The 13,290-nt window shown below is 32.4% G+C and overlaps 1 protein-coding gene across 1 annotated transcript in view; it reads right to left on the bottom strand.

Annotated features, from left to right (window-relative positions):
- LOC139489453 (uncharacterized) overlaps positions 1–13,290 on the bottom strand; it is a 65,790-nt gene that overhangs the window by 15,351 nt on the left and 37,149 nt on the right. Inside the window, exons 10-15 of the mRNA XM_071275784.1 lie at positions 8,151–8,300; positions 7,672–7,836; positions 3,722–3,859; positions 2,703–2,805; positions 1,755–1,975; positions 716–946 (exon numbers count right to left, since the gene is read on the bottom strand). Of these exons, the coding sequence (XP_071131885.1) occupies positions 716–946; positions 1,755–1,975; positions 2,703–2,805; positions 3,722–3,859; positions 7,672–7,836; positions 8,151–8,300 (1,008 nt within the window). The remainder of the gene's footprint in view (positions 1–715; positions 947–1,754; positions 1,976–2,702; positions 2,806–3,721; positions 3,860–7,671; positions 7,837–8,150; positions 8,301–13,290) is intronic.

Here is a 13,290-nt window from a genome sequence, read left to right as displayed (position 1 = left end):
CATTTAAATCAGTGATTCGTTTTAAAATGTTCTACATGATAGCAATTTATCAATATCACACATGAAGTTTTAGATTTACTAGAAATCAAACATGCTGTAAATGTCTTTACCAAAATAACAGATCAATGGAATAACACATATTTAGACATAATGATGTTTTCTCCACTTTTTTGTTTTCCTTTTTAAAGATGTTGATCTAGGTGTAATATCACCAAATCATGGTACATCACATCCGGTTGTATACGAAAGTAGGTCTAAACAAATATTCCCTTGACAGTTGTAGGTAATTAATCCTACATTTTATTGCAGTAAAAACATTTCTGTGTCATTAACATATGTCTTGGGTATTTCAAAACACCATTATCTTTTTTTTGGGATTTCTATAAAAAATTTTGTAATCTTGAGGTTACATGGTGACTAAACCTTGTACACAGATAAAATAAGGGGAGACATTTGATTGGTTAACTTCCAATGATGGTTATTTTCTTATATGCAAAGAAATGTAATGTGAATTTTTTTCTATAGTACTGGACAGGATAAAACTTTACTCATGCCAAGTATTTCTTTATTTGAAACAAAGATAAATTCTGCACATTGTTTTGAAAAGTGCAAATTTAACAAAGACTAATAGGGGAAATCAATGGTGGTATTACACCTCTATGGTAATGCCTAATAATAAAAATTAATATTTAAAATCTTTTATTATTGCATGTACCTGTACGGCTTGCTCATGTGGAGACTGGGAATCAGATTCTACAAAATTCAAATCCACGTTATTGTTCTGAAAACCATTCTGAATCAGCTCTGCTATCAGTTTCTTGTCTTCTGTGGAATTGATGTGTCCATTTTGAACGTAAACAGGCATCTGTTTACGATAGTTCAACCTCTGAAGCACATGACCTAAATCGGAAATACTGTCCAATAGTATTTGAACCTCGTTTTTAACCTACATATAGAAATAGTTCAGCAAATAACGACAAAATAGAAAACGAAGGTTGGGTACCACGACATTCAGCATTAAAATGAGGCTAGACAAATGTACAGGAACGTAAAGGCAAAGGTCTATTAAGTCAACCTGTGTTGCTAATGACTGACAACTTCAAAATCTAGGAGGATTGAAAAACTCTGTTCGGCACTCCTTGTTTGTACGGTGTTTAAAGTCAAAGGGGATAAACGGCTATACGTAACTTTTCTAGTCCGATTTTTAGAATAAAGGGCAAAAACTTTTTTAAATTAAAAAAATATATATATATCATTTATATCATGTTTACCATTATTTATGATTTTTTAATCTGATTGTTCTAAATGTATCACAATGGTTAGGACTTTAGGAACACAGACAGGATTTTGAACTATATAAAGTTTGAAGTATATAGACATATTTCCATATAATTAAAGGAAATTACCTATAAGACATTTTCATTTTTTATGAAGATATAAACTAGGCAATCTTTCACATTCTAAGCCTTATTTTTTTCTTATATCCTTAGAAATGAAATTTTGTATTTTACGAGAAATGGTGTTAAACCATTTTACAAACAATTAATGCTTAAAACGTCTTCTTCCAAATTAAATAAAATTGCTATACAGATTTTGCGAATTATTAGTATTATATGCTTCTTCGTAAGCGGGATAAATTTGTGTTGTTGAGAGCAAGTGAGAACTCGAACTCGGTTTTTTGTGCATCACATGCATTTTGACATGTATTTCATATTAACTTTGTAAGATGAATCTGCTATAGTTGAACTACTTACAACATCATTTTTTATATCCGCATCCAGTTCATTCTTCATAGCAATCTGTGAAGCAATGAATGCTCTTTCTGCAGGAGTAAGATCAGCGTCGTTTGGTTCAGATAACTCCTGTCTGCTTGAGATATCCGACATTATGGTATATATATCTAATGTTGCTGGTGTCTCCACTGATGTCTTGGGTAAAATGGCTTCCAAAGCATTGTTCAGGACTCTTAACATACCTGAAACAATATTCTTCTATACATACCTTTCTCAAACAATCAAAATAAATCTTTATTAGAAGAAGTGTTTGCTTCTAGACGTTCAAAACAATTATATAAAGTAATCATGAACATGTTGAATATGTTTACTGTGGTGGTTAACTGTATGCTTTTACTATTAAATACGCGTACGTACGATATAATTTGTTCACGGATTACGGAAAAGATAGAAATGAAATAAACCTGTTTTTAATGCCTTTCCTACACAGGCAAATTTCATTCACATCAATTTCACGTGATTTTAAATGCATGTGAATCTCACGTGAAATTCACATCATTTTCACCTCAAAACGTGAAACTCGTGTGAAATCAGTTTTTATGAGTTTCACATGAATCTCATGTGAAACTCATGTGAATTTCACATGACAATCACGTAAATTGTTTTCAAGTGAAATTCACATGCTTTTTTTTAAAATAGAGTATTTCAAATAACATCTTAATTTTCAAATTGAATTAAAATCATGAAAAATATCAATTTAATTTTTTTGTAAATTTCACGTGAAATTCATGTAAAAAAATTCACATCAGATTCGTATGAATCTCAATTCACGTGAAATTCACATGAACATGTTCACTTGAGTTTCATGTATAAGCTCGTAGAGACGTAAGACAAAACCTAGACAAGTTGAGATGTAATCTTCATACTATGAATATGTATCAATGTACAATGACTTTTTGAAAACATTACCTTGACATGTTGAGATGTAGTCTTCATACTTTGGGTATGTTTCATTATCTGTCAATATTTTAAGCTTTTCCAAAAGACCTTTATTTCCATCAAATGCCTTGGACTACAAAAACGTACAAATAAAAATACATTCTCATTTTCATTAAATTAATATTATTATTATATAGATTTAAAAAACCAAATATCACTTAGTGTAGATAATACGAAAGACGGTGATCATTCATTGTTTTAAGAGGATAGTTAATGAACCACCTCTTGAATACTTTCAACACTTTTGGATGCGCCTTTTTTGGTTAAAACTGTCACTGTCACTTGCCTTCACTTCGTATAGAATTTAAAAAAAACCCGATTAATAGTTACAGATCGTCTTATTTATCAGATTTGTCTACACAAATGGGAATCGTACAAATTCCTTAATTAGGCTTATGATAAATATAATTCTTTGAAGAAAATACACTTATTCAAACAACAAATATACCGCAGATGACTTTTTTTTATCGTCAACATTGATGTGTCAATAGACAGCTTGTCGGACAGAGTGTTACTGTGCGTATTTCTGTGTGTTTGATTATTATACATTGGCTAGATGTATATGAGGAGGGTTGAGATCCAATAAAACATGTTTAACCCCACCTTTTCCAAGTGAGGAGCCTCTGCCCTTTGTAAGTCTTGTATTTTACTTTTTTTTCGTTTATATTTTTTGGAGTTTGGTGTGACGTTCATTTTCATTGAACTAGTACAATATTGTTTAGGGGCCTCCGGGTGCTGGATTTTCTCGCTGTGTTGAAGTCCCATTTGTGGCCTTCGGCTGTTTTCTGCTCTTCGGTCTGGTTGTTGTCTCTTTGACACACTCCTCATTTCCATTCTAACTTTTATTTAGTACTTCGTTCATTGAATTTCGAGTTTTTCATGCTCATTTGGCCTTTCGGGTAAGATTTAGGCTATGTTATTTCGGAATACGTATCTTGGATGAACTTCCCAAGTTTATGGTATAATAAAGGACAATAAATAAAACCTACGGCTGAGGAATTTGCGGTGAATAGCTTGTTTCCAATAATTGTACCAATACTGTTTGCAACCTGATCTAAATTCACAGTGGATGTTCCATCAACTATATTAGATGTTTCAGCCAGTATCGTGGAAAAGTTTGTCAATTGCTGAAATGTATAAAAAAAATCTCTCACTTTGATATGTCCAGAAGATCTTTAAACATAACATATATTTGGGATACACATTTCAGCACAAAGACCAATAATGATTTATTCATATCATTTACTAGTTATATAATGTATATAAGTTACAATACTCGTTGACACATAAGGAAATGTCTGTACCAAGCCAGGTATACGACAGTTGTTTTCCTTTTGTTTGATGTGTTTGGGCTTTTGGTTTTGCCATTTGATAAAGGACTTTACGATTTGAATTTTCCTCGGAGTTCAGTATTTTTGTGATCAATTTTTATACGCAGATAATTTTGTTCGTTAGTATCCTTTTTGTAACTTGTTTCTCAAAGAAAGTCCACTTAATCCAAATATAAAAAAAAAAGAGTTTGCTAAGATAATCCCGCAAGAATACACACAAATAGTTATCAAAAGTACCAGGATTATAATTTAGTACGCCAGACGCGCGTTTCGTCTACATAAGACTCATCAGTGACGCTCACATCAAAATAGTCATAAAGCCAAACAATACAAAGTTGAAGAGCATAGAGGATCCAAAATTCCAAAAAGTTGTGCCAAATACGGCTAAGGTAATCTATTCCTGGAACAAGAAAATCCTTAGTTTTTCGAAAAATTCAAAGTTTTGTATCAGGAAATTTATAAAAATGATCACATTATTGATATTCATGTCAACACCGAAGTGCTGACTACTGGGCTGGTGATACCCTCGGGGACGAAACGTCCACCAGCAGTGGCATCGACCCAGTGGTGTAAATAGTTATCAAAAGTACCAGGATTATAATTTAGTACGCCAGACGCGCGTTTCGTCTAAATAAGACTCATCGGTGACGCTCACATCAAAATAGTCATAAAGCCAAACAATACAAAGTTGAAGAGCATAGAGGATCCAGAATTCCAAAAAGTTGTGCCAACTACGGCTAAGGTAATCTATTCCTGGGACAAGAAAATCCTTAGTTTTTGAAAAATTCAAAGTTTTGTATCAGGAAATTTATAAAAATGATCACATTATTGATATTCATGTCAACACCGAAGTGCTGACTACTGGGCTGGTGATACCCTCGGGGACGAAACGTCCACCAGCAGTGGCATCGACCCAGTGGTGTAAATAGTTATCAAAAGTACCAGGATTATAATTTAGTACGCCAGACGCGCGTTTCGTCTAAATAAGACTCATCAGTGACGCTCACATCAAAATAGTCATAAAGCCAAAACAATACAAAGTTGAAGAGCATAGAGGATCCAAAATTCCAAAAGGTTGTGCCAAATACGGCTAAGGTAATCTATTCCTGGGACAAGAAAATCCTTAGTTTTTCGAAAAATTTAAAGTTTTGTATCAGGAAATTTATAAAAATGATCACATTATTGATATGCATGTCAACACCGAAGTGCTGACTACTGGGCTGGTGATACCCTCGGGGACGAAACGTCCACCAGCAGTGGCATCGACCCAGTGGTGTAATAGTTATCAAAAGTACCAGGATTATAATTTAGTATGTCAGACGCGCGTTTCGTCTACATAAGACTCATCAGTGACGCTCACATCAAAATAGTCATAAAGCCAAACAATACAAAGTTGAAGAGCATAGAGGATCCAAAATTCCAAAAAGTTGTGCCAAATACGGCTAAGGTAATCTATTCCTGGGACAAGAAAATCCTTAGTTTTTTAAAAATTCAAAGTTTTGTATCAGGAAATTTATAAAAACAATAGGCTCTCAAGAGCCTGAATCGCTCACCTGAATTTTTTTGGTTTAATCTCTCATCAATGATTATTTTGGCTTTTCAATTTATTTAAATGTTCTTTGAATCGTCCTATTTTCTTCAAAAGCAAAAAAAAATCATTTTCTCCTATGTTCTATTTTAGCCATAGGAGCTATGTTTCTTGACATACAAGGAAATGAAATATAAAATTTATACTAGATACTCTGAAACTCTGAAACTCATTTAGCCTAAGTTTGGCTGAAATTGATACAGCAGTTTCATAAGAGAAGATTTTTTAAAGTAAGTCAACATGATGAACAAATTGTGAAAAATTGTCTTAAAGGACAATAACCCCTTAAGGGGTCAATTGACAATTTTGGTCATATTAACTTATTTGTAGATCTTACTTTGCTGATCTTTTTTGCTGTTTACAGTTTATCTTTATCTATAATAATATTCAAGATAATGACCAAAAACTGCAAAATTTCCTTAAAATTACCAATTAAGTGGCAGCAACCCAACAATGGTTTGTTTGATTCATCTGAAAATTTCAGGGCTGATAGATCTTGACCTAATGAACATTTTTACCCCCATGTCAGATTTGCTCTAAATGCTTTCGTTTTTGAGATATAAGCCAAAAACTGCATTTGACCCCTATGATCTATTTTAAGTAACGGCGGCCATGTTTTTTGACGAATCAAAAATCAAAGCACACACTTTGTGTAGGATAATCTAAGGAACAATCATGCTAAGTTTTAACCAAATCCATTCAGTAGTTTCAGAGGAGAAGATTTTTTAAAGTTAGCAAATATGATGAACAAATTGTGAAAAATTGTCATTAAAGGACAATAACCCCTTAAGGGGTCAATTGACAATTTTGGTCATATTAACTTATTTGTAGATTTTACTTTGCTGATCTTTTTTGCTGTTTACAGTTTATCTTTATCTATAATAATATTCAAGATAATGACCAAAAACTGCAAAATTTCCTTAAAATTACCAATTAAGTGGCAGCAACCCAACAATGGTTTGTTTGATTCATCTGAAAATTTCAGGGCTGATAGATCTTGACCTAATGAACATTTTTACCCCCATGTCAGATTTGCTCTAAATGCTTTCGTTTTTGAGATATAAGCCAAAAACTGCATTTGACCCCTATGTTCTATTTTAAGTAACGGCGGCCATGTTTTTTGACGGATCAAAAATCGAAGCGCACATTTTGTGCAGGATATACTAAGGAACAATCATGTTAAGTTTCATTCAAATCCATTCAGTAGTTTCAGAGGAGAAGATGTTTGAAAAATTGTTAACGACGACGACGACGTCGACGACGACGACGACGACGACGGACGCCAAGTGATGCGAAAAGCTCACATGGCCTTTTAGGCCAGGTGAGCTAATGATCACATTATTGATATTCATGTCAACACCGAAGTGCTGACTACTGGGCTGGTGATACCCTCGGGGACGAAACGTCCACCAGCAGTGGCATCGACCCAGTGGTGTAAATAGTTAAGCCATAATGTGTACATGAAATGTATAACTAAAACTAAAAACATGTTGAAAAAAGACTCAGGTTCGTACTTCCGAGTATCACGTGACATAAGCGGAACAATGACACCCCTACTATGAGCATCACGTGACATTAGCGGAACAATGACACTCCTACTATGAGTTTCACGTGACATAAGAGGAACAATGACACCCTACTATGAGTATCACGTGACACAAGCGGAACAATGACACCCCTACTATGAGCATCACATTAAGTCTGTTGCTTAACTTAAGGTTTTGATCGTTCGGTAAACTATTGATTCAGAATAAGGTCTGCATCTGTTTATCTGAGTTATGTTTTATATATCTCATTTAAATATGTTTAAAAAATAGAAATCTATATAATTGATATTCTGATAAAAACATGTTTGGGGCTGATTCAATTAAACAAAAAAATAAACACATACAAATAACATTCTTAAGAGCTGTATCAAAACGTAAATGCAATCACAAGGTATATGGTAATTTCAGAAAGAAGCAGTAAGCCAGCATTTGAATTCAATTGATAAATGGTTTCTTCCATGTATTATCATTACCTCTATTATATCCCTTTGTGTAATGACATCTCCATAATCAGGATGTTGATACATATCCCACAGTTCATCAAATGATTTTGTAATATTTTTACCATCAGACAGTATTTCTACTCCAATATTCACCCATTGTGCAGGTTCAGTGTCAAATATTGTCGTTGTTGTATTCTACAGAAATAAATTCCAATTGGACAAACTGACAATTATTTCGAATTTAGATTTGAATGCTTTTAAGATGTTTAATGATATAGTATTCTTGCATATAACTATCCTTGTTGTTGTGTTTTCCATATTTTTTCTGGCACCTAGCTTTGAATATAAGTGTTTATGTGAGGACATACAAGAAATGATAAACTCAAGCACATGACTTTCAGTGAAACATCGAAATTCTATACGGAAGGGAAGTTTAAAGTTTTCGATAAAATCTTAGTATAAAGAAATAAAACCCAATCAAATTGCTAAAAGTTAGAAAATTAACATACCAAATCCGTGACGGGTGTTCCGGCTACCTCTGCATTCATGGCCACTTGTTTTACATTCCCTGTTTTCCAGTAATAATCCACGCTTTCAACCGAGGAATGCAAGAATGACGATATACTAGTTTGGTCTGATGTAGTATAATTAGGTAGAATCTAAAACGTGTCTCAAAATTATTTGTGTGCATATCAGAAATTGTTTTGAATTTTGTTGAACGGTTGTGTTTTACTAAGGTGATTAAAATGTTTGGTTATCTAAAAAAATACTACATCTGAGTGGATACACATGAGATACCATATATTGGTGAAAAACGGAAGATTAAAATAATAACTGTATTACCGCGGTTTTTTTTTTTTTTTTTTTTTTTTCCTGGTTCGTTTTGCTCAGTCTTTAGTTTTCTATGTCGTGTTTTGTAAACTGCTGATAATCTTTTCGTCGGTTTTAGAATTTTGCCAAAGCGTTGCTAATTTGTCTGCGAGGTAAGATTTTTAATGTCCCTTTTGTGTCCTCCGCCTATTTTGGTAACTTTCTCCTCACTTTTAACAGGGGCCTCGGTGGCCGAATGATGTAAGTAATTGAGATATGTACCACTAGTCAGTCATTACTGAGGTTGTGAGTTCGAATCCCGCTCGGGGCAGGTGCACTCTATTCCAATCGTAATTGACTAGGATTGTCAGTTTCCTACCGAAGGTCAGTGGTTCTCTCCAGGCACTCCGGCTTCCTCCACCAATAAAAACTGACCACCACGAAATAGCACAATAGTGCTGACAGTGGCGTTAAGGGCATACGAGACATTTTTGATTCCGTATTTACATTTTGATAAAAAAAAATCCATATAGACTATGTTTTACCTGATTAAAGTCATAAGAAACCTCAAATCAAAAAAAAATAATGCATACGTTTTTTTATAACTCAATGGATAGTTTTCATTATAAAACGTATGTACATATACTTTTTTTCTGAAGAAAATTCTTTAATTTATTCATATTTAAAATAAGTTTACTTTATTTTAATTGCTTCCTTCCTTCCAGGAAGCAATTCCCCCCGACATATTTTCCGTATGCAAAGTGACCTCAGTTTGACCCATCTCGTAAAAATCCGGTGATCACAATACGCATGAATGTCCTTAAAATAAACTATAATCTGAATTTACATGTTAAACACGTGCTCAATTTCCATGCTTTTTTGTTGATTTTTTGTCGATTGTTGACAAACAGGTGACAATCGTTAAACTTCGGCTTCAAAACACGAACTTTAATTACCTGCCATATTTTCACAACAACACTGACAGATTGAAAAAAAAATTAACGATTATACGAAATTTACACGAAAAAAATGATAAATTCGTGCACAGAAGACTAAGTTTATGATGTTTGTATGCATTGGTTCAAGAATTGGAAGAACATTATTTTTCACCGGTCACTCGTTTCTTATGACTTTAAATAATTTGTAATTTCTGTATTATATAAGTATCTTAAACAATTATACATTTTTTATTTAAGGAATGACTGTAATACTTTTTCTGTCTATGAAGAAATAACATAAAGAATGTGGTGCAGTGATATAGATACAATGGATAAGCGTTGATTCTTGAAAAAGAAACCATGAGCCCGGAGGGCGAATGGTTTGTTTTTCATGAATCAACGCTTATCCATTGTATCTATAACTTAAAATATTGTGTTAATGTCTTTTAAAAATTATCGCCTAATCTTAATTAGAAGGTATTGTAAGTGAGTTGAAATAACCACGTAATCGTGTCAAATGATTCATTACAATAAATTGAATATCACAATTAAATGGTGAAAACAAAAATACAAATATATTATAACACAACACGTCTGTCCTTAAAGATCTTCATACTATCAGGCATCTGAACATTGGCTGTTTTTACAAAATAAGATATATCGAACTTATTTCTATTAAAATTGAAAATGGAAATGGAGAATGTGTCAAAGGGAATACAACCCGACAAAGAACATATATATAGTGCATATAATAAGTATATTTCGGAAATTTCTAACAAATAGCCTATAAATTCTAGGCACATCACGATTTTCTAGCATAGGAATTTACGAATTAACAGATGTAAAATTATGTAGTAAAACAGATGAAATCATATTATATTGATTTATAAAACAAAATTGCTTGAATTTGCTTTCTAATTTTCATAGTACATACTTTTTCCGTGTACTAAGTAACTACGCATGAATGACCACAAGGGTAAGATTTTATTGTATTGTAATCAAGATCTTAGAACAAAAATTGCTACTGGCTATATTGAAATAAATGATGTGTTCCAAATTTAACTAAATAGTTTGTAATTAGTTTTCAAAAAGATTTTTAACATCCTACTAAATCAATCTTTTGATCTAAATTTTGTTTTGACAATTAAAAAAGTTTGTTTCATTTAAATAAAGAGTAATAATAATGGTGCTTTATACCTTGATTAAAGTACAACTCACTCTAAAATTTGTAATCTTTCATCTTCCATGCAATTACTTTGTACACAAAAAGAGTCAACCATGAATCTTTTGAAGGGAAATTATTAATAAAGCAATTTGATATATTTAGTCATAAATTGGTCGATAATTGGTTGCCTAATGTCCAGTGACAAATATTTCATGCATATAAACTATCCACTAGACTACCTATGGGTACATACCAGGGGCAGATCCAGCCATTTTTAAAAGATGTTTCAACCAAAGATGTGGGAGGGGGATCCAACTGTTTGTATTAAGATAGTTTTAGGTTTTATGTGAAATTAAAAAAATGTTTTCAAGAATGTAAAGCTTTCACTGCAATTTAAGAATTGTCTGCTCTTGGTCAATTCATTTTGTCATCTTACCATGAAAATAAGTACTTGTATAGTAAAACAACGCTTCGTTCTTATCAATAAACATACTTACACCAGCAGCTACCTTCTTTACATTCTAAAGTCAAGGGCCTTTGAAATCCCATTTTTACAATGATATTATAGTGAGTAGATTTACAAAACTACGTAAATGAGCTACATCCAGTCAGCCAAAACATATCAATAGACTAATTACAGGATTACTCAAGTTGTAAATATGTGCTAAATTGGATATTGTATAGAAAGGTATATACTATGAAAATAAGAGCTTGGGGCAAAGCCCCTCGCTCTAATTTTCATAGTATATACCTTTCTATACAATAACCGAGACATAGAGATCACAAAAATTAAAGGTAAGTTTTTAAAACAATTCCATTAGTGAACAGAAATCAGTTAATTACAATTTAGTCAATTCAAACTTAATGAAATTAGGCACACAAAGGAAACAAAAGAATCTATTATGGTGAGCTTATTTCAGAGACAGATTTAGGAAGCGTTAATTCTAGAAAAAGAATCCACGGTAAATGAATAGGCTGACGTCACCACAATGGTTAAACACTGAATAACGCGCGTAGCGAGTTAGTTAACAGTGTGCACCACATTTTTTATGCTATTTCGAATAGGCAGAAAAAATATTACAGTCATTTTAAACCGTAAAAACCATGGAAAAAACGTTGATGACGTCACGGTCACATGACTAAATTGTGTCTATGGGCTGATAACAAAATAACGTCAGCCAATTAGAAGACGCGTTTCATCCAAAATTAAACTATTAAAAAATAACTCATATTTATCAAATGTTCATGCATGTAGAAAAAAAAACATCACTTTTTGCTGAATATTTATTAAATTTTAAAAAATTGCACTATTTACGTTTTCATGAAAATTGGCACACATAATCTTCTCGCGTAATCAAACCAAATGGCATTTTAAAAAAGAGGGATCCATGAACTCGTTTTCAAGTTAAATAAGTTTGAATGATGAAAATTGGTCGAAAACTGAATATTTTTCCGATAAGGCATAGTTTGATGGCGCGAAAATAACGATTTACGTTAGCAACGTCATTACCTCCCCTGTAACTGTATCGTATGCCCTTAACATTCATGATCATTTGATAAATTTGAGTTATTTGAAAGAAAAAAAGTAACAAATTTATGCAATATTTTTATAACACACAAATTACAAATAATTTAACAAAAAACAGATCGTGTTTATCTTTTAAAACAAAAAAGTTATGTATTTCTATCGAAAGGAAAAATATGTCCACAAATCCGTATTTTGAAATTTGAACCTCAATTTACTCAAAAAGTAGCACATGAAGGTATATTTTTTATTACATATTTGATTTGATCAGGTTTAAAATAGCCTATATGCAAATTTTCATCAACTTCTAGATACAGAATCAAAACTGTATCGTATGCCCTTAAAACACCAATCAATCAATCATTCTAATGCAATTTTTATGTAACATTTTTTTTCATTGGCCAATAGTTGCCGTCAAATCCACAGTTGACCAGGCGTAACTAAGGAGGGACCTGCCATTTTGAATAAATAAATCAACAAATGTTCGAATACTGCTATATAATCGAAAATAAAACAACACCTACCTCGAATTCGCCGTTTTAATGTAATTTTATCCGAATTTGAATCGTACAGGTAACGTAATAACATTCAGTTTGTAAGTTTTCATTTATACGATGTCACGTTTACCCATGACGTCTTTGTGCCAAAATCATTAAATTAAAATAAAGTTTCGCGGATTTTTTTTATTTGTCAAATTAAGACATTTTAAGTTTAATCGCATTATTTCTTTTTGTAATGCATTAGAATCGGAATAACAGTTCTGTAGTTGAAGAGTTGCCACCGTCAATTTTGATTTGACGGTCGCAAATCTCAGTTCTACTGTCTTCGCTACGTGTCGCCAGTAAAACTGCATTTGTGATCGTCAAATCTACAATTGACGGTGGCAACTCTTTAACTACAGTACTGTTATTCCTTAAATCACTTTTAACATAGTTCTGATTTTATGATTTAATTTTATGATTTAATGGAAATAAATACATATCAGTCTACACAATATGAAACTTATATGCGACATGCTAACTGATGTTTTATTGTCTTAGAATCAAAACCCCTGATAACCAATTAATATACAATATGAAGTTCTATATTGTTTTTGTCATTTCTATATAGTTGTCGACTATATACATATATTTTTTTCTAATTTATCAAGACGATGACTTCTACCGATTACAGTGTAATATTCTATTTAACGGGCATTACTTACGATTTTG

The sequence above is a fragment of the Mytilus edulis genome, chromosome 9 (genome assembly GCF_963676685.1).
Source record: "Mytilus edulis chromosome 9, xbMytEdul2.2, whole genome shotgun sequence".
NCBI classification, from domain to species: Eukaryota; Metazoa; Mollusca; class Bivalvia; order Mytilida; family Mytilidae; genus Mytilus; species Mytilus edulis.
Note: the sequence above shows the minus strand (reverse complement) of the source record. Positions and strands in the feature narration are given on the sequence as shown.